A 21,361-nucleotide genomic window follows, 5' to 3' on the forward strand; every position below is an offset into this window, starting at 1 on the left:
GATCCTCCGGTCTCAGCCTCCCAAGCCGCTGGGATTACAGGCGTGCACCACCAAGCCCCGCCTCAACTAACCTTTCTTAATCCATGATCAACAGTCCAGTGATTGCTTGAGAGCAGGTGATCACCTGGAAGTTATCTGAAAAGCTTCTTACCTAGAGAGATGTGCCTCTTTCTACATACAGACCAGCTCCTGGGGTTGGCAGCTAGGTTTGAGCACTTGAGCTTAAATTCAGCTACTCCATGCTTCATGCCTTGAATATCAGCTGGCCCCATCTTTCTTCACCCATGCCCCACTCCCACTGTATCCTGGATTTCAAAGGGAAGATTCAACTATGGCTATGTTCAATTCACATCTAGATAAGAGGAAGTTAGTCTCTAAAAAATGTTGAGCCTGAATCTAATCAAGCCTCCAGATCTATCTACCAGTTTCTAAGAAACACAGGTTGAGCAATACCTCATGGTATTGAGGGCAAATGATCCAGCTCCTTCAACAAATCAAGAGCTTACAAAAAGAAGAGGAAGATAACTTTGGAAAGATATCTTCAGCACTGCAGGAAAAAAATCTGCATATTAAACAATAATAATCATCTAATGGACTGGATATTAGATGAGACTAAAAAAGATTGAATTGTTAATTTTGTTGGCATGTCTTTAACATTTTAAATAATATTTATGGTAAATGAAAACAACCAAGGCATTATAGTTACAAATGCATTCTAAATATTAACAGGTAGAGAGTAGGGTTATGAATTATGTGTTAAATTACTGCAGGAAAGAGAAAGGAAAGAAAGAGAAATGAAAGAAGAAGGGGAAAGAGGGAAAGGGAAGAGTTTAGGAAGATTGATGGAACCAGATTGGCAAAATGGGCAGTCCAGCAATCACTGAGCTAGTGAAGCTGCTGAGATTCATTGTGCTCTCCACTTTTATGTACATATACAAATTTAAATATTTTTTCTTTAAAAAAAGAAAGCTGAGGCTCTGTATAGGATAGTTCGTTAAAAGCTAAAATAAAAAATAAAAAGAAATTGAGCTAGAGAAAGCATGTTTCCTACTTGACTGCACGTCAGTGACATCCCCTGAGTGTCCCCATGGACTTAACACACAAAATGAGGCCCAAAATGACCATGAGTCATATCTGCCTTCTGAGAGGATGCACTCTCTCTGGTGAGCTGGCTCTTGGGATACCTGAAGCAAAGGCTAGTTCTGAGTCACTATAACAGGGAGGCCCAAATAGTCTCCAAAATAGCAACCGCCTAGGGAACCTGTCGTATTAATAGGATACTGTACTTACTTTCTCCATCAGCAATTGCAAAAACTATCAGCTAAAATTAGAGAGAAGACTACAGTGTTCAGAATGTCTCCCAGAAGCTTACACAGGACTTTCTGTTTAACACCGTGCACCAGGCAGACAGCCAGATGCTAGCCACTCACGCTCCCCTGAGCCTAATGCTTTAATTAATCAGCAAGCAGAGAGATTGAGATTGAGATTTTTAGCACATTAGAGCAATGCTTGCACAGAATTTATAAGACCAAGCAACAAAAGGGAGATAAATACATCTCAGCCTGTCCCCAAAGCACAAGTGTATGAACTCTTGTGTATTTAAACTTTTGATCTTAAACCTTAAACCTTAGACCACTAGCTCCTACCCCCTATCCAAACCCCAAATCTCCCAAGCTACTATTCATATTTCAAAAGGTAAATTAGAAATGTTATATTTGCCCAAACTAGAAAAACAGAGTTCAGTGAAAACAAAGTTCTTACATTTAGAGCTTAAGTTATATCACCGAAAAATAGAACACTGGTCACCTCATGCTGATAAGAAGTTGAGACCAGCGATTATGTGTCAAGGATCACTTAGATGAACACTCACATAATTAATTTTAAGAAATAATTTATTCCAAATACACAATTATGTAAAATATGTTATCTTCAAAAGAAGAAAGAAGTTACAAAGTATTTGAGTTTAAAATGTTTGAAAGCACTGTCTTAATATGCATAAGGATGAAGAATATATATACATATAATTTTTTTAACACAGGGCTTACCATGTTGCCCAAGCTGACCTTGAACTCCCGGGCTCAAGAAACCTTCCTGCCCTCAGGGGGTAAAAACAAAAAAAAAGACTCCTTTTCTCTAATGTTAAAGTATTATCTATGACAAATGCAATCTTATCTTAAAAGTCAATTCAGTAGGGCTAGGGGCATAGCTCAGTGGTAGAGTGCCTGCTTAGTGTGCACAAGACTCTGGATTCAATCCCCAGCACCAAAAGGAAAAAAAAAAAAAAAATCAATTCAAAAAATTGGTCAGTGCCCACTACAAATATTGCAAGTCTTTTTTATAGACAAAAATATTTATTAAGCAAGCATATATTAAACACTAACTTTCACCTTGTTTCAAAGCAGACCAATTTAATATCAGGAAGGATGTGTTCTAGAATTGACCCAAGTTATGAGATGGCGATGAGCAACCCACACTATTAGGCTGGTAATTTGCAAATTTAAAATGCCCCATCTTGTCATCTACCCACTACCATCCACACATTGAGACACTGTGAACCTAAAACAAATCCTGAAGTACCACTTAGGGAAACAGGAGAGTATAGTGGTCCCAGGAGACACATTGCTTGGTGAGATTCCTAGGTCTGCCACTCAAAAGCTAACTTCAGGCAAGAATCCTCTGCATCACTTCCAGCATCAGTGAAAGAGCCTGGCCCTTTGCCACCTCAATGTGATGCCAGCTATTACTCCCATGGTTGCTGGTGGTCCTGTGTAAAGGCATTTCTGCCAAAGGCTCTGATCCCTCTCTCATGCTCTCTCTCTCCTCTGCCACTCATTCCTCTCATAATCTATCCCTTCTTTGCTTCAGTGCATCTTCTTTCCTCTTGTGAGACACTTCGGGTTCATCTCTAAGTTGCCACAGGGCTGGGACAGGACCATTTGACCAGAGGGCTCCCGATACCTGAGAAAAGGAAGATTCTCACAACTGGTCCCTTTGAAACCAATTACCAGTGACAATCTTGATGTATCAGAAAGTAATTCCATCCCCTGTCAAGGGGAGTAGAGAGTTCTGCTATGGATTATTTGTCTCTTCGAGGAACAGCTTAAAACAGACACCCGCAGGACCACAAAGGTCAATTCGTGCTCTACTTCGAATGTTAGAGGAACCTCACTGGTACTGGAACCAAAGACCTGCTCATTTCCTCTCTTGCGGGATGGGCCTTCCCCTCCACTGCCAGGATGTGTAATGCACACAGATCACATTTGGATTCTTTCATCAAGACCACGCACTAGATTATGGTGCCTCAACACTCGGAAGCATTTTGTAAGTCATCTAGACCAAAGGTCACAAACCCAAATACCCCCAGTACCAGCCAGGTCACAAGCCACAAAGGGACTGGAGCCAGCTGGGCACTGTGTGTCTCATGTGAAGGGAGGGCAGAGTGGGACTCCAGCTGCCACTGTGGGGCTGGGACTGGCAGAGGTTCTGGGTGGTTCAGAAAAGCTAGGAATTCAGGTAGTCTGTGTGAGTCAAGCAAAACACACTTCAGGCCACATATGGCCCAAGTGCTGCTAGGTCACATGCCTCGATGCAAACTGAGCTGCAAGCTGGAATCTACAGATCAACTGCATGATGTCCACTGACCCTATGCGGAGGGAAGAAAGACCAGGGCTAAGCAGTCATTATTTCTAGCACGAATAAATCATGTGCCTTACTCATATAAGAACCACTTTTTTTTTTTTTTACCAGCATAAAAGGACATTATAATAGTAACCAAACCAAATTTTACAAACACCACTAAGTTGATTTTGCATTTTCACATTTTGGAATGTCAAATGAGAACCATCTCCTCCACTGCGTCCCAGAAGAGGGTCTCACTCCCTCTGGTGGGAAAGGAACAGCATCATGCAGTGCTGGGTAACAAGGCAATTTGAGAAGCACAGTTCTTCCCACCCTGTACCACTCTGATGTCCTGGGCTCACCATCCAGAATGTCTGTTTCTCTCTCTACCCTCTCTACTTCCTTCTTTCCATCCCAAAACACTGCCTCTCTGTGTTCCCCTGAGAGCCTTCCTTCCCTTGTTTGCTCCGTTTCCACAAGCAGCTAGCTTCATATGAACAAGAGAATGTTCACTCTCTTGCTTTTGGTCTACAGGCATTAGTTAAGGCCTACTGACTTAAGATGGAAGCACAGAGATCAGACACAGACTTGAAGGAGCTTGCCCATTAAGTCAAGACAGGGTACTCCAAAAAGACAGCAGGTGGTAGAGAAGGGGCATGCACTTCCACTCAGGACACCTGCAGCAACAGGAGCTAAGGGTGCTGAATACAACTCTGTCAGCCGTGTGCTGCACAATTCCAAGGACACTATTTAAAAAGATCAGGCTCTGAATAGCACCTCCTGGAGTTATGCATCAGAGAAGACCACTGTGCAGGCACTTGGAGCTCAGGTTTAGTACTGGGAGATCAAGCCTATTTTTCAATCCATCTGTCAATCAAAAATGATTGGCCAATGGAGTTTCTCCTACTTGAGTGACCACTTGCCAGAAATGAGACCTGCAAGCCCTCCCTAGAAATTCTGAATCCTCAGCTCTGGGGAGAGGTTGAGGAACCTGTGTGGTGGTGTTTAACAACCAGCATTTTGAGAATCACTAGCAAACAAAGCTGAGGATCAGGAGAAGGAGGACACTGTAAGGGCCAAGACTGTGCCACTGAGGGGGTGATGTTATATTGTTATAAGGTTTATTCCTTCTATCTCAGCTGTATTTATAAAGAACATTGTTTCTGAAGATCATTAAGGATGGCCCATACATATGCTCTATATGGGGAAACCCTGACACAGGTTATTCCTATCATAATTTTTTTTTCACTACTGGAGAATGCAGTCTGGTAGGCAAATACTCTGCCACTGACCTACATCCCCAATCCCTTTTTTCATTTTTATTTTTTTTATTTTGTGACAAAGTCTCGCTAAGTTGCCCAGGCTGAGCTCGATCCTCCAGAGGAGGTAGACTACAGGACTGCACTACCTGGCTATTACAATTTTTTTTTTATTGGTGCAGAATAATGAGTTTCATTATGGCATTTTCATATATGCATATAACATACTTTGATCAATTTCACTCCCCAGTCTCTCCCTTCCCCCCACCTTCCTTCCTTCCCGTGATCCCCTTCCTCTACCCTACTGGTCTCCCACTTTCATGAGATCCCTTTCTTTCCTCTTTTCCTCTCTGACTACCACATATGAGAGAAAATGTGACCCTTGACTTTCTGAGTCTGGTTTATTTTGCTTAATATGATGTTCTCTAGTTCCATCATTTTCCTGCAAATAACATAATCTGGCTCTCACAATTTTTAAGAGCACACAGAGAGGCACCACTCACTCTGAAATGAGACTGCTATTCTGACAGTTTGCTAAATTTGCAGGCACCATTTGACTATGCATAAGAAACCCACCTTCTGAAATGTGGTATATTTCACAACGGAATATTACTCAGCCTTAAAGAAGAATGAAATTATGGCAGTTGCAGGTAAATGGATGCAGCTGGAGAGTATCATGCTAAGCGAAATAAGCCAATTCCAATAAACCAAAGGCCAAATGTTTTCTCTGAAATGCAGATGCTAACTTATAATAAGTGGTGGGGGCTAGGGAAAACTACAGGTATTTTGAGATACACAGAAGGAAGTGAAGGGAAGGGAGGGAATGTGAGGATAGGAAAGATAGTAGAATGAATCTGACATTATTACCCTATGTGCATATATGATTACATGACCTATGTAACTCTACATCATGGACAACCAGAGAATGAGAAGTTATACTCCATTTATGTATGATGTGTCAAAATGCATTCTGCTGTCATGTATAACTAATTAAAACAAATTTAAAAAAAAAGAAAGAAACCCACCTTCTGGCTAGTAGAAGTCCCCCTTTCCCACACATCCACGTGGCACACCTGGGACACGTACCTTGTGCTCCTCTTTCATGACCTGCTCAATGAGCTCCGATTTCACTGGAGGCTTTGAATACTGACCCGAAAGAAGGCCATGTCCTAACTTAGTCCTGACCAGGAAGAGACACAAAAGCAAAGAGTTCATTGTTGTCTTCCTAGAGAGACATTAAAATTATTTCTGAATTCTGATAAATATAGCTGCTTTGAGGTGGAGCATTTTCTCTTGATTATTCACAATTAACTTATTTGCCTTGCTTGCTTCTGATTACATTGTTAAATTTTCCTCAGTACTTTATTCATTTCTCTCCATAAAGGTAACACATGATCATTGTAGAGCACTTAATATAGACAAGAATTAAAGAACAAAAAAAAATTGCCTTTCATTCTACAACCCAGTGATAACCACTATGAACACTCCACTGGATACTTTGTCTAAAACAACATAATCTGGTACTTACATCTGTGTGTTGAAATCTTGTGTTGGATCTAAAGGCGAGTAGTCAAATATTCTTGGAAGGTTTCCTACATACCTAGGGAATGAGAAGCAATAGTCAAAACATAGGAACTAAGAGAAGAACAGAACTGATACAAGCCATCATTCTCTCAAAGACCTTCCTGCCTTCCTATTAAAATCAAATCATCTGGGTTGGGGATGTGGCTCAGTGATATAGAGTAATGCCTGGCATGCACGAGGCCCTGGGTTTGATCCCCAGCACCACAAGAAAAAAGAGAGAGAGAGAGAGAGAGAGAGAGAGAGAGAGAGAGAGAGAGGGAGAGAACAATAAAGACTAACAGAATTATTAAAAACAAAAAATTCAGGGGCTGGGGTTGTGGCTCAGCGGTAGAGCACTAGCCTAGCACGTGCGAGATGCTGGGTTTGATCCTCAGCACCACATTACAATAAATAAAATAGGGATATTGTGTCCAGCTACAACTAAAAAAAATATTTTAAAAAAAATTCAAACCACCTGAGGAACAGTTTTTTCTGAGATCTTTCTCAACCACCAAACTCAAGAACCTTCCTGAAACCTTGATGCTTCTTCCTTCCATTATTGAGTCTCAACCCTGGTTAAAATCAACATTATCTATAGAGCTTTTTTTCTTTTTTCTTTTCTTTTCTTTTTTTTTTTAATTATCAAAGTCAGTGGGGCATGGTGTTACACACCTGTAATCCCAGCGACTTAGGAGGCTGAGACAAGAGGATTGCAAGTTCACAGCCAGCCTCAGCAACTCAGCAAGACTCTAAGAAACTTAGTGAGACCCTATCTCAAAAATATGGTGACAAACGCCTGTAATCCTAGTGGCTCAGAAGGCTGAGGCAGGAGGATCATGAGTTCAAAGCCAGCCTCAGCAACTTACGAGGCCTTAAGCAATTCTGCAAGACTCTATCTCTAAATAAAATATTAAAAAGGGCTAGGGATGTGGTTCAGAGGTTAAGTGCCCCTGGGTTCAATCCCTAATCCCTAAAAAATAAAAATAATAAAAAGAGGCAGAGATATAGTACTCCTGGATTCAATCCCTAGTACAAAAAAAAAAAAAAATTACCAAAGCCAGAACCACCCCTAGATGTTCTGATTTCCTCCCTTGAGATTGAGGCTTGGGATTTATAGTTCCTTTAAAAATTCCCCCCATGAGGGTTGGGGTTGTGGCTCAGTGTAGACTGCTCACCCAGCACATGTGAGGCACTGGGTTTGATCCTCAGCACCACAAAAATAAATAAATAAAAGCACTTTGTCCATCTACAACTAAAAAAAAAAGAACTAAGTTCCCCACATAATCCTAACATATCTGCAGCCTAGGTTAGAGAACACTCTCTCCTTTGACCAAAACTTTAGTCACTCTCCTCCAAGTCCTCTGGCTGGCTAGACCAACCTAGAACTTCCTTAAATGTCCTTACAGAATCTATTTTGAGTGAAAATCCTGAGTCCATTTAGTGAAAATCCCCACATTAGTACCCGACCACCCTGACCTGTCTTCAGCAATAATCCTATCAAGATAGCTGAGCCAGAAGCCCCTTACACTTGAGGTTCCCTCTTACTAATGCTCCATCTACTGACCCTCCCCCTGCTTGGTAGTGAATCCCTACTTGCCTTCCCTAAAGTGGACATTGAGTCCAACCGCTGACTCACTGCAAGAGGCAGCAGTCCTATGCCTGTCACCAGGGCCCCTCTGGAATTCAGTCTGCCTTACCATCTTAGACAGCATTCAGATATCTTTTTTCTTTAACATTAGGAGTTGTTCCAACAATCTCAAAATGAGTAAATAAATACAGTGACAACTACCATTTCTCGAGGGCTTTCTATATTAGCTAGTTGAGTTTTCATTACAACCATATGAGGAAGGGATTTTTATCCCCATTATCCCATTTGAGAGATGAGAAATTGGGATACAAATTCATTAGGCAGCTTCCAAAGTCACTCAGGGAGTGAGTGCCTGAGCCTAGAGTGGGCTCCAGCAGCGTGGCCCCAAGGTCCTGCTCTGCAGCCCTCTGCTGGCCTTGGGCAGCCCACAGCCCTTCCCGACTGCTGCATCCTGACGGAGCAGTGCTAACCTCAGTACCTCTCCAGCCTTCACTCCCATCCTCAGTCCCTTTCCTACTTCATACCCTCCCAACTTTGTGCTGTTCTTCTTTCCCCCTCCAGGCTCTGACTGTGGACGCCTGAAAGATTTAAGAAGAGGAGTCCAGAAACAGATCCCTTCCGATGGCCCTTCATGCACCCTACTCTGCCCACTTCTCTGACCCCATCTGCCACCACTCTACCACTCCCCACAATGCCCTGACCATTTGCCTCCCTAGTGCCCCAGGGCATTCCAGATTGACTCCTGCTTCAAGGCCAGGCCATCTGCTGTCCCTTTTCTGGAACGCTCTTTTCACAGATGCTTGCTTGGCAGCCCCTTCTCAGGTCTGCTGAAAGTCACCTCCCCAGACTCAGCCAAGAGAGTAGCCACCCCCACCCTTCCTAACTCCCTATTGCATGCTCCAGCAGAATTTTTTTTTAGCTTCTTAGCTAAGAAAAAATATTCACTATTTGAATTATACCATTTATTTTCTTTCTTGTTATCCGTCTCTCTAAAGATTATATAATAGAATGCAATCTCTATGAAGGCGGACTAAACCATGTCATATAATCACACAACCAATTTCTATAACTGGCTTCCAAGAACCAAAGAGAAAAGGTATTGCTGTGGTTTGGATATGTGTCCCCACCCCATAGACCATGTGTCCCCAACCCATAGCACATAACATTGTTGAGAGATGGTGGAACCCTTAAGAGGCGGGGCCTAGTGGGAGGAAGTTAGGTCACTCAGGTGTGCCCTCAAAGGGGATTGTACGACCATTTCTCTTCCTTTCCCTCTCCACTTTCTCTCTCTCTTTATACCACCCACAAGTGGTATAAAGATGTAGATTTGCTAACTGACAATCTGGCCACCTATGATCCAGTTTTAACTGGGCCTCCTCCACCACACACTTTCACCATGATATACTGTGCCACTACAGGCTCAAAGAAATAAGGCCAATTGGTCATGGACTAAACCTCCAAAACTATGAACCAAAATAAACCTTCCTCTTTTTAAGTTGGTTATCTCAGGTATTGTACACAGTGACAGAAAGCAGACTAACAGGCATTATTGCAACAAAGCTCTAGCAAGAAAACCAGGGCATACTAGCAGTTAGCACCAACCTCTAATTGAATCCCTCAACTAGTAGAAACTTCAAGGCACCTCCTGTTCACAAACTCAGACTTTGTTTCACAGATTATGTATCTACACCAAAGATAGCTTGTAGACAATGATAGACAGCCCCATCCTTGTCCCTGTTCTTAAATGTGTCACTGGGGCAACAATTTCATCTAGAAGTTTGTAAAGGACAGAAAGCCAAACAACAGATAAATCAGACTTCTGAGCTAACTGTTTAGCTACAGAGGCCATGCTGATAGATTCTGTATAATACACAACATGACAAACTCATTAGCTCACCTATGATCCAGTTTTTATCACATCTCAAAATCTGTCAAGACAAAAAACTCATCAGGAAAATGAATGAGTTTATGCTTCAGGTGAGACTGGTAGACAAACATAGAGTTATAGGGGGTAAAACTTTGACATCCAAATGTCCATTTTGCCAGCCAACTATGTTCCTTTTCTAATTGACAAGACATAGCCTCCATTACAACAAATCTAAATTAAAATACAGAAGTAATGTTAGGTAATTTTTAAGATACATATTACACTTGCAGTTCAAAATCTAGTGATAATCCAAGAAAAGATGTAGATTTGCTAACTGACAATGTGGCCAACTTATTCAAGTCACACACCAGTTTACCTAGATGTGATCCTCAATGAGAATTATGTTAAAATGTAAACCAGTGGCAGACAAGGTATCAAGGAATCGGGCTGACATTTCTGAATTACACTGTGGTGTTCATAAGTCATCTAATCTTTCTATGAGTCACTCTTTCCACTTACAAAATGGATACACTGCCCTGGACCCACCTAAACGGAACTGACTGCTGGGAAAAAAAGGGGCTTGAAGAACAAGTATTTCAATCCGGGGGCATTTGGCCAAACAAGGAAAAGAATAAGAAGGAGTTGCTCATGCTCTAAGATATATGGTAAAAACTTATAAAAATAGCATATAAAATATTTGATAATATGAAATAAAATTCCAAAACTCTTGAAACAAGACTACAGGGAGGGCTGGGGTTGTGGCTCAGTGGTAGAGTGCTTGCCTAGCACATGTAAGGTGCTGGGTTCGATCCTCAGCACCACATGAAAATAAATAAATAAAAAATAAAGGTGTTGTGTCCAGCTACAACTAAAAACAAATTTTTTTAAAAAGACTATAGGGAGATTCAAATCTTTTTTTAAAATTCATAAACATATTTTTAAAATATTTATTGTTCCATTTAAATACAATGTTCATTTACACATTTTTCTATAACTGTCTTTGGTTAAAAAAAAACTGCATTTATATACAAAGAGAATGTCACCAAAATAAAAAGGCCAAATCATGTATGCTTTTGTGCTTAATTACATAATAAATTAAAATGTGGGTCACTTTGAAAAGTAGAAAATGTTTCAGGGTTAAGAGTTTGATTATCCTTAATAGGAAGAAATTTTAAGTCTTTTTTTCAATTTTTTTTAATTCTAATTTGTTATATATGACAGCAGAATGCATTACAATTCATATTACACATACAGAGCACAATTTTTCATATTTCTGGTTGTATGCAAAGTATATTCACACCATTCATGTCTTCATCCAACTACAACTAAAAAGAAATTTTTTTTCAAAGACTACAGGGAGATTCAAATCTTAAATTAAAAAAAAATAAATAAATACACCACAAATATGACATACATTTTTTTCATTTAAAAAAAATCAGAAAGTTAATTCTTTGTCAAATGGCCTGTCAGAAGTTTGTTGTTGTTGTTGTTGTTGTTGTTAGTAGATTTTAAAGCCCTAAAAATGCTGTTGGATTTTTTAAGAAAAATAAACAAAAATTTCTTCCACTGTAGTTTAAAAGCAATAATAATTATTATTATTATCTCCCACAAGGACATTCCTTCAGCATTTCCAAAAAAGATCTTGCAGCATGAGTCACATAGGATGGAGTGACATTTTTCTCTGATCAAATGAATAATAATATAAGTGTGAGGTGTGGGTAAAAATTTTTTTAAAAAATAATATGTTGTTCACCTTTGAAAAGCGTTTCCCATCTTGAGGCTTCAAACTTGCTCTTCCCTTTGCCCAAAATCCCCTGCCCCCCCACTCCTCCCACACATCTGTGGGGGTGTGTTCCCTCTTCAAGGAGTCCTCTGTGATACCTCCTTCCCTTTTCCTTCATGGAATGTACCACATTTATAACTACATAGTTGTTCTTATGATTACTTAGGCAATGCCTGTTTTTTTGTGCCTTCCCTGGGGCCAGGAACCATGTCCTTTCATTTACCATTCACCCACCACACACCCAGCACACTGCCGAGCAGAACAGAACTCACACCATTGGCTGGATGAAAATCAATATGGAAAACTGACCATATATTTTCAAAGCCAGAAAATGGCAAGAGGTTAAGTCTTCAAATACCAAGGAAAGAAAAGGTTTACTGACATACTTTTGATTAACCCCTATTAAAGCCATTAGGATTTCAACTCCAGGTGGGTAAAACATTGCCTTGTGCTATACCTAGCCTGCCTGTCAGTCTGCCTTGACACACGTGTGTCCTCTTCCACACTGAACCAAGGTAAAAGCCTACCCACTGCGGGACACGCTAGAGATAATTTTCTAAACTTAGTTAGTGGCCCTAAGTGCACCACTGAGCTCACCAGCTGTAGCTCCTGGGCTCTGCGGCTTCCTGTTCTAAGTACAACCCAAGGAAGAAAATGGTCACATCCATACCTACTGAGCCACCAGGTGTGGGGTGAGGAAGGCAGCCTTGTTCATGCATAGTTAGGAAGCACCTAAAAATCAGTGCCTCCCAAAGTGTCCATGGTAAGGGGCCAGCTTTTTCCAACTTGGAAAAATACTTGGACAATACCCTTAAAGAATACCATAAAAATGAATAATCAGAAAAATGAAATGCTACTTATAAGACATGACAATATAAAACTGCTACAAAAATTTCTAAGTGCTCTCAGAACCCATACTTAATTCATCACAGACCCATATCCAACCATCCACAAGAACAGCACCAGTATGTGACCCACACTTTCGAGTAAGCAAATAATGAAAATCCTAAGTCACTAAGGAACTCTCCATCCCCAGAGGAGAGAGACTGAACAAACCAACCACTGGCTTTCTCCTAACACATCCATAGGAGGGATTGGGCAGCTTCCCCACAGAGGTTAATGATCAGTATATTCTTGGCACACAGGGTGGTCTAAAAGTGGAAGTCATAATTAATATAACCTTGTAGAGTGTTTTTGAGTTTCCAAAGTTCCCCTATCTCCCCTGATCCTGTAACACTTGGTAAGGGTTCTCACCCAGTCTCGGGATGAGAGGTCATGCCACAGATGAGGTGGCAGAAGGTCCAAGGTGATGCAGATGGGCTTCCCCAGGACCCCTCTGCTGGGGAGGCACTTACGCTCTCTGGAATTCTGGGATGCTGAAGATGGCCTGCATGACTGAACTGAGGTAGCAGCTGTTCCCCAGGTTCTTCAGACCCGTGTACCCAGGGCCATACATGGGCTTCAGCTTCGTCCCCGACTCCTGGATCACTTCCCACTCGCTGACCCTGGGCTTGATGTCATTGTCCCGAAGCCCATTCTCTGTCTAGGACCAAGTCATTAAAGAAAGATAATTTTAAATATGATTCCCATTCAAATATCATGTCCCATGAATTATTTCTAATGTCAATGGATATTTCTGATTTTTTTTCTAATTACATGGAGAAATAAAAAATCTAGTTAAAGGACACTGAGAGACGGTGGCCGTCGCACGTTGATGTGGAGTAGTCAATGCCACAGAACCATATAATCAAAAATGGCGCACTCCACTATTGTCATGTATGTAAGAAATAATAATAAAAAAATGGCTAAAATGCGAATGTTTTCTCTGATATAAGGAGGCTGACTCATAGCGGGGTAGGAAGGGGGAACATGGGAGAAATAGATGAATTCTAGATAGGGAAGAGGGGTGGGAGGGAAAGGAAGGAGGCAGGGGATTAGCAAGGATGGTGGAATGTGATAGACATCATCATCCAAAGTATATGCATGCAGACACGAATTGGGTGTCAACCTACTTTGTATATATACAAACAGAGATATGAAGAAATGTGGTATATACGTGTAATAAGAATTGTAATAAAAAAACAAAGTACATGTATAAAGACATGAATTGATGTGAACATACTTTATGTACAAAGATATGGAAAATTGTGCTCTGTATGTGGGTAATAAGAATTGTAATGCATTCTGCTGTCATGTATTTAAAAAAAATAAAATCAATTAAATAAAAAAATGGCTAAAATGGCAGATTTTATGTTACACACATTTCATCACAATAAAAAAACATGAAAAAGATTTAAAGAGAAGGATTGAAAAGGCAGGAGAGAGGACGAGGATAAAAGTTAGAAATCAAAGAAAAAGAAGCAAGACGACTTAAAGAGAAGAAGCAACACAAAACAGCAATGAAAAGGTGAGGCAGTGGAGAGCGTGTGGAGTAAAACCTGGGGCCTGGGAGCACCTTGCTAGGGGAAGGAGGTGTGAGGAAAACCAGTGAGAAGGCAGGTATGCCTGAGAAAGTGGAGACAGAGTAAGAACAGGAAGAGAGGGAGGTGGTCTGGGAGGAAAGGGCTAAAACAAAACGTGCACCTTAAATAGCTTCTCAAAAAGAAAAAAAAAAAAAACTACGGTCATGACGTCAACTCCAGCACACATTAATAAATGAAGCAAAGCCTTTTCCATCAACAATAATGGGTTGGCTTATTCTTTCCACCACCCCAGGAGTTCTGCTTCCCTTCCTGAAATTAATTAAAAATGATGTTGGTCACAGATAATTTTAAAGGTCATCTCCCTGTACTTTCTCCCTTCGATGAACAAAAGCGTGATTCATGCAACTATCCATCAAAAAGAGACAGAAATTGTGCAAGTAAACTCCAACGAAAACAATATGGTACTTGATCAGATGCCATTTTTACTACAACATAAAACATTTAAGCTGGTAACCAAAAAAATATGCAAATTACTTAAATTCAAGAAGTCAATATACAGAGATACGAAAAATTGTGCTATATATGTGTAATATGGATTGTAATGCATTCCACTGTTGTCATGTATCTTAAAAATAAATACATTTTTTAAAAAGAAGTAAATGTAACAATTAAAACATAAAATTTATAAAAACAAAGATCCATGTTAGAGGAAGGTATATTAAATAAACTAAGCGGCTCCCTCTCCCACCCCACACCCCTATATCCCCCCACAAGGTGGGATTAGAGACCAAAGTAGACCTTCTCACCCCATGCATGTGAAGCATATCAATTCCAAAATGTGCTAGGTGTTTGGCCAAATGAGGATCCAAAACAGGTTCCTCTTCTTGAAAAGAATAAACATCTAGAGGTGGAGAAAAAATAAGCAGAGATATGTAATCAAGTCATTCAATATTCAATGAATACTTATTGAACCTCTAATGCGCACCATACTTAGAGTATAGCAATAAACCAAACAAAAACCTCATAACACTCAACCAGGAAAAAGATGATAAACAATAAACATAATAAGCAGATACACACACATCAATTCTTCTGATGTTTCAAAAACTAAAAAGAAAGTTTCTAAAACTAAAAAAAAAAAAAAAAAAAAACCATAACCTTAAGTTAAAGTTATTTAAAATTAGACAAATATAAATGCCCCACATTGAACTTTTCTAACCAAATATACAGTGGCATGACGCTAAGGTCAGAAGAGGCCAGGGTGAGGAGGTGACCTATGTCTGCCATAGGGGACAATTGGTGGGGACAGAAAGCACACAGGTGCTGAGCTGCAGCTAAATGGCTGGACCAAACAAAATTCTGCCTGCGGAATCCTCTACATCCTCATTCCTCCCACCAGTCGTTCCCCTGAGCCCCTTCTTTCCTACTTCAGTGTTCACATGACATGGAACCTATGAGAGATGTTCAGACTGTGAGGTGCTTCCCCAGCCTGCCCGTCTCACTCACGGCACGCACAGGCACCCGGGATGTGTCTGACACACCTGGGTAACTCAGGAGGCTCCAGACACCCCAGGCCCTGCGTGGTGGCACACTGCACTGGGGTGGGCAGCTTCTCTCCTCATGATGACAACATCCCACCTGACAACATAAAGCTTTGGACTGAACTGTGGTGCAAGAACCAAGCTGCAGCATCACCTGGGAACCCCGGGGAGATACAGCGTCTTGGGCCCTGTCCCAGACCCACTAATCAGAATCTGCATTTATCAAGACTCCCAGGGGCACCGTAAAGTTTTTGGAGCAATGTTTACAGTTTTCAAAGCCATAGGATCCCCTGCCCTATCTGTCCTCCCACGGCAATGCAGTGGGGCAGACACTTTCAGGTGCATACTACAGAGGAAGAGGTTCCTGAAGGTGAAATGATTTTCCCCCCAAACCCCCCAGGTGGCCCAGAAACCAGCTATCAGATTCGTGGCCAATCCTCTTCCCTGCACATTAGAATATTCCTTGATATTCCAGGATACCTATGGTGAGGCACCATCCTAGGCCCATTCATAGAAAGGGAAACCTCAGAAAATCACAATTTCTCCACTCCCAAATTTGAAAAACAAAATCTACAAAAAGGAAAACAGATGTAAAATTATCACCCTTGAGGAGAGTAAGAAAAAAGAAACTGCCCAAGAAGTTTCCTATTCCTCAAAACAACTCAAGGAAAGAAATTGTGTGTGTGTGTGTGTGTGTGTGTGTGTGTGTGTGTGTGTGTGTGTGTAGAGAGAGAGACAGACAGTACTGTGTGGATGCTACAGGTCACTCTCTGACCTATGTGACATATGTGGAGACTCCCTGCCCCCCAAAAGCAGACAATCTTTCTATTATTAACAGATTAAACATTATCCAGCTTTCTTTTCTACTCCTCTTCTCCTAGGGACCCATTTTAACTTGCTGATAGCAACCCTCATTTATATTTATGTAGGTCAGTGTTCTCAAAAACCAAAAATAAAAGACAAAATCCCCAGTCCAGTTGAGAGGGAAAAAAAAAATCCAAAAAAAAAAAAAAAGTCTGAATAATTAAAAAAACAAACAAAAATCTTGGAACTCACAACTTAAAACACACACATCAACACTGTTTTTAAACTATGACAAAGAGCAGAAAAATGCCACTCAAACACTGGTGCTCTCTAGGCTCCATTGTTCTCGATCTCTGGTTATTATTAACTAGGGAGACAGTTTTGAAGATTAAGACTCTGGGCCTCTAATTATCAAAGATCTATTCGAAAATATAAAATTGCTAGAATGACATCATTAGCATTGGCCTAGCATTTTGAAATAAAGGAAAATCACACAGCCCTCTGTGGTTCTTGGCCCATCAGGCTCTTGCAACTAAGAAAATCACATTTCTTAACTCCCGTCACTACACGCCCAGAGATACAACAGGATTTGGTCAGATACTATTGTTATTTCTTACCTCAATGAAAAAACAGTTTAATGAGTACCACACAAGACGTCTAAAAATGAACTGTGATCCTTACACTTGGCCATCTTTAAAAATGTATAAACATTATAGAGTCATAGAAAAAAAATTTAAGTAGACTCAGTGGCTGAAAACGACTGCCTTACGTGTTCTTCATTGGGAAGCTTGTTTTATTCCAACTTCAGCTTAACAGTCAGGTCTCAGTTCAAAATTGTCACAGCAAATAAGCCTTCCCTGACAACTATTATCCTCCATGCCTCCTGACTTGACCTAAAACTTGAAACCAAGAACTATAGTTGTAAAGTCCATGGTGGGTCCCACCCAGGAATGGCCCAAGCTGTGTTTGGTGAGTAACTGGGATCATTTTAGAAGTAAACCAGTCATTGTTTCATTTCAAGTTAAATGACAAACTAAACCACAGAGAGCATGAGGTAGCAAGCATAAAAAAAGAAAAGAAAAATTTTAGCGCAGGAATACCCCATTCGTGTGAGACACATGTTAGAAAATAGTATGTGCAGTAAATTTGAAAAGTAATTTAGGTCCGGCCACGGTGGAGCCGCCTGTAATCCCTGCTACTTACAAAGCTAAGGCAAGAGGACTACAAGTTTCAGACCAGCCTAGGCAACTTAGACCCTGACTCAAAATAAAATAAGAAAAGGAGGGCTGGGGATGTAGCTCAGTTGTAGAGCACTTGCCTGGCACGCATGAGGCCCTGAGTTCAATCCCCAGCATCACAAAAAGAGATTGAAGTTGAGGACTGAGACAGTGAGAAACAGTATCAAATGGTAATAACTTAATGGAAAGATTTCTTTTATTTTTTTCCCTCTTTTCTTATTTTTCCCAAATTTATTATAATATTCTAACTGAAAAAAAAATGCTTTATAAGTAATTCCCAAAGATCAAGATGATTTTCCTGGATGGTGTCTATTAGGATTAATGCACCATAGTTAGCCTTGTTCGGCCACATTGATTAACTCAGTCATTCTTTTATGTATTCATCCTGTTCAATAAGTATTTACTGAATACAAGATAATACAGATACTGAAGATATAATGTTTAATGAGATCAGCAGGGTCCCTGCCCTTGTAAGGTTAAAGTTTAATATTTCAAATACTCTTAGTTGGCTCATCTGGCATGAACAACCTCAGATATCTTCCTAACTAAGGCTCACTTGTGTGATTCAAGGCTCTCCTCCTAAGCCCCGGAAAATGGCAGAAAGTTAAAGATGCACCTTGATGAGCTCTTGAGTTTAGAAAGAGAGAGGAAGCCAGGGGAAGCTGGCTTTTCTGCTTTGCTCAGAAAATGGAGAGAAAACCCGATCTCTTGGTCAAACACAGCATAGAAAGTCAGAGAGGTCAAGAGAAGGTTCTCTTCAGAGGAAGGGCTGACCCCTCCACCCGAACCACCTCTCTCCACCATGAGTTTATATCTGTGTGCCGACAAGCCATCGGCCACTAAAAGGAAATGAAGAGAAAGGAGAGAACGCTCCCGCAATTACCCTAGAAAAATAAACGCAAAATGAATGAGGTCAAAAGTATGTACAAGCATTTTAAAGAATGATTTTAACTCCCAGGCCAGACAAAACCTAGACTGTAGTCAGGAAGGAAAAAAAAAAGCTAACAAGAGTAAGAAGGCATCAAAAAAAAATTATTTTTTAAAGAAAAGAAAAAAGGTGAAGCAGAAGAACATGTTGTTGGCGTTGTCTTCCACTGTTGACTCCACACATGTTTACTGAGCACCTACTATGTGCAGGAGCTATGCTAGATGCATAACAAACGTGGCACTCAGTCCCCACGATACCAGCTGGCCGCCCTTAAACAAATGATTTCAGAATCCTGTGAAAAATGCCACTGTGGAGCACCACCAGGTGATACAGGCACACAAGAGGGGCTCAAGCCAGATCAAAAAATGAGGTAGTCATGCCTTGATTTCAATCAGGCTGTGAGAAACTCAAGGGAACTTATGCCTGGGTCAGAGGTCAGAGGTGAATACTATGACCAAAGAAGAAAGACCAACTTGAGAAGCTTCAGACCTGGAGCAGCCCGTGGAATGGGCAATCTCACAGCTGCCTCGTGCATCCCCGGACCACTGTCTTGCAGTGACCTGTAGCCCATAAGCACAGGTTATTAGGTAAATAACTAGTTTCCATGATGGAATAAAAACACCTCTCCAGCCTCCTTCTCACCTTTCTCCCATTGCATCAAGAACCTCCCCTTTGCTTGGCCAAAACAATGTCTCTTCCCCCATAGGAAAGCTTTTGTTTGTTTGTGTGGTATCTGTTTCCTGTTTTGTTTGTTATTGTCCCCATGGGGACCCAGAGTGGAACTGGATATGGGGCCTATTTTCATGACATGTGCCAACCATCCTGGCCTAGCCTGGGGGAATCCGGGCTTCTTGGGAGAACTACAATCTACACAGACACCTCAAGGATGAGAAGGAATTTCTCATTGAACAGGCACATCCTTATTGAGGGAAAGGAAATCAGGATGATCAGATCGAGGTATCATGAAGTAATTGAATCCACAACCTTCTTGAATTCCATGTCCACAAGGCAATCTTCTAAATATAATTTATCTTCCCACAGGGAGGGAATGTACTGGTCAAACTGACATAAACATCCCACATACTGGCAGTTGTGGTTCATATTATGACCTAAAAACGAATGTCCTGACTTTGAGACTTTGTCTCGGGTGAGTTGAAGTAGTTAGTGCTTTAGGGCCCAATGAGCGTAGAAGATGGTTACGTTGGCAGAGGTACCTTTACCAGGACGTGTCCCCAATCGCCAGATGGAAGACACCCACCCTCCTGCATCTCAGGGTCCACAGGCTCATCGCAAAACACTTCAAGAAACTTCATATACACTCTTACTGATTCATTTGGCTTTTAAATAAACAGTAAGTTATAACTAACAAACAGATTTAAACATATTTAAAGGAAACAAAATAGAATTAATGCTATCCATGAACAATAATTAGACAGAAAACAGTCATTTTATTAACACTAAAACTATACAACATACACAGGACTCAAAGTCTTATCTTTTTTTCAAAAGTTAACATTATTTCAGCTACATGAATTCAAGAACTATCACCACAGGACATGGGGTCTGCACTGTTGCCCCTGTTTTACACACTCCATGAATGAACAAAGTTCTCCCTTTTTAACAACAATAACAAAAATAAACCCACTTAACAACTATGGCACATAATAGGTTAATATTCTTAATAACTAAAGAGTTCATTTTTTAAAAATTAAGAAAAACACCAACACGTATACATACTAGAAAATCAGTCTAATACATTTATATAAAAAGGACTACACCTGTCCAAAAACAATAATGAATTAAAAAAATTCCATGAAATTTGGGAGCAAGAAAAAATTTCCAACTGGGCTTGAAGGCACACACCTGTAATCCCAGTAGCTCAGGAGGCTGAGGTTGGAGGATTGAGAGCTCAAAGCCAGCCTCAGCAAAAGTGAGGCACTAAGCAACTCCGTGAGATCCTGTCTCTAAATAAAATGCAAAATAGAGCTGGGGATGTGGCTCAGTGGTCGAGTGCCCTGAGTTCAATCCCCGGTACCCACTCCCCTGCAAAAAAAAGAAAAAATTTTCCAAAATGACAAACTAAACCCATTTAATGGTTGGTGAGAAGTGTTCCAGACTGAGTGAAAGATCTTGATCAATTAACTCTGAAGCAAGCTAATTCGATCACAGAACGATAACCAAGAAGAAAAGAGGAAAGACAGATTTCTTTGTATTTCTTCTAAAAACACGGTCTTACCAAAAAACACAGAGGCAACAGAGACCCAAGAGAGCTGGGAAGATGGAGAAGGCTGGGGTGGGTACTGGTATAGACCTGCATTTTCAAGGATGATTAGATGATGGGTTCTTTTTTCTTATTCGGGCAGTATAATTATACCTAATGGTGGGATTCTCTATGCCACATTCATACTTCATACGTGCACATAAGATCCATCTCATTCCCCCTCCCTTCCCAGTACCCTCCCTTCTTATAGCTTCTGCTCAATATCTAAGTTTCTCATTCTGGACCTGAAATTATTTCCCTTTTCCATCACAAAATGGTAGGAGGAATTAACTATAGAATCATGGCCAAAAGCCAACACTTTAGGGCAGGCTGCATGAGAGCAAAAAGAAATAACTGATTCTGAAGCTGACAGTCCAAGTAGGAAGCCATCCTAATCCTTCAAAGAACGCGAACACCATCACTGCCAGGCGATTTCAGGGACTCTTAACAAAGAGAATTTGTTAAAACTCATCTTCTCCATAATTAACC

General features: G+C 40.7%; 1 protein-coding gene across 2 annotated transcripts in view; it reads right to left on the minus strand.

Annotated features, from left to right (window-relative positions):
* Window positions 1-21,361, minus strand: part of Usp13 (ubiquitin specific peptidase 13) — a 133,631-nt gene that overhangs the window by 67,077 nt on the left and 45,193 nt on the right. For both annotated transcript variants that reach the window (XM_071615446.1, XM_027942181.2), the window contains exons 7-10: window positions 14,908-15,002; window positions 13,034-13,221; window positions 6,406-6,477; window positions 5,964-6,057 (exon numbers count right to left, since the gene is read on the minus strand). In XM_071615446.1, coding sequence (XP_071471547.1) covers window positions 5,964-6,057; window positions 6,406-6,477; window positions 13,034-13,221; window positions 14,908-15,002 — 449 coding nt within the window. The remainder of the gene's footprint in view (window positions 1-5,963; window positions 6,058-6,405; window positions 6,478-13,033; window positions 13,222-14,907; window positions 15,003-21,361) is intronic.

This window comes from Marmota flaviventris, chromosome 8, assembly GCF_047511675.1.
Source record: "Marmota flaviventris isolate mMarFla1 chromosome 8, mMarFla1.hap1, whole genome shotgun sequence".
Lineage (NCBI taxonomy): Eukaryota > Metazoa > Chordata > Mammalia > Rodentia > Sciuridae > Marmota > Marmota flaviventris.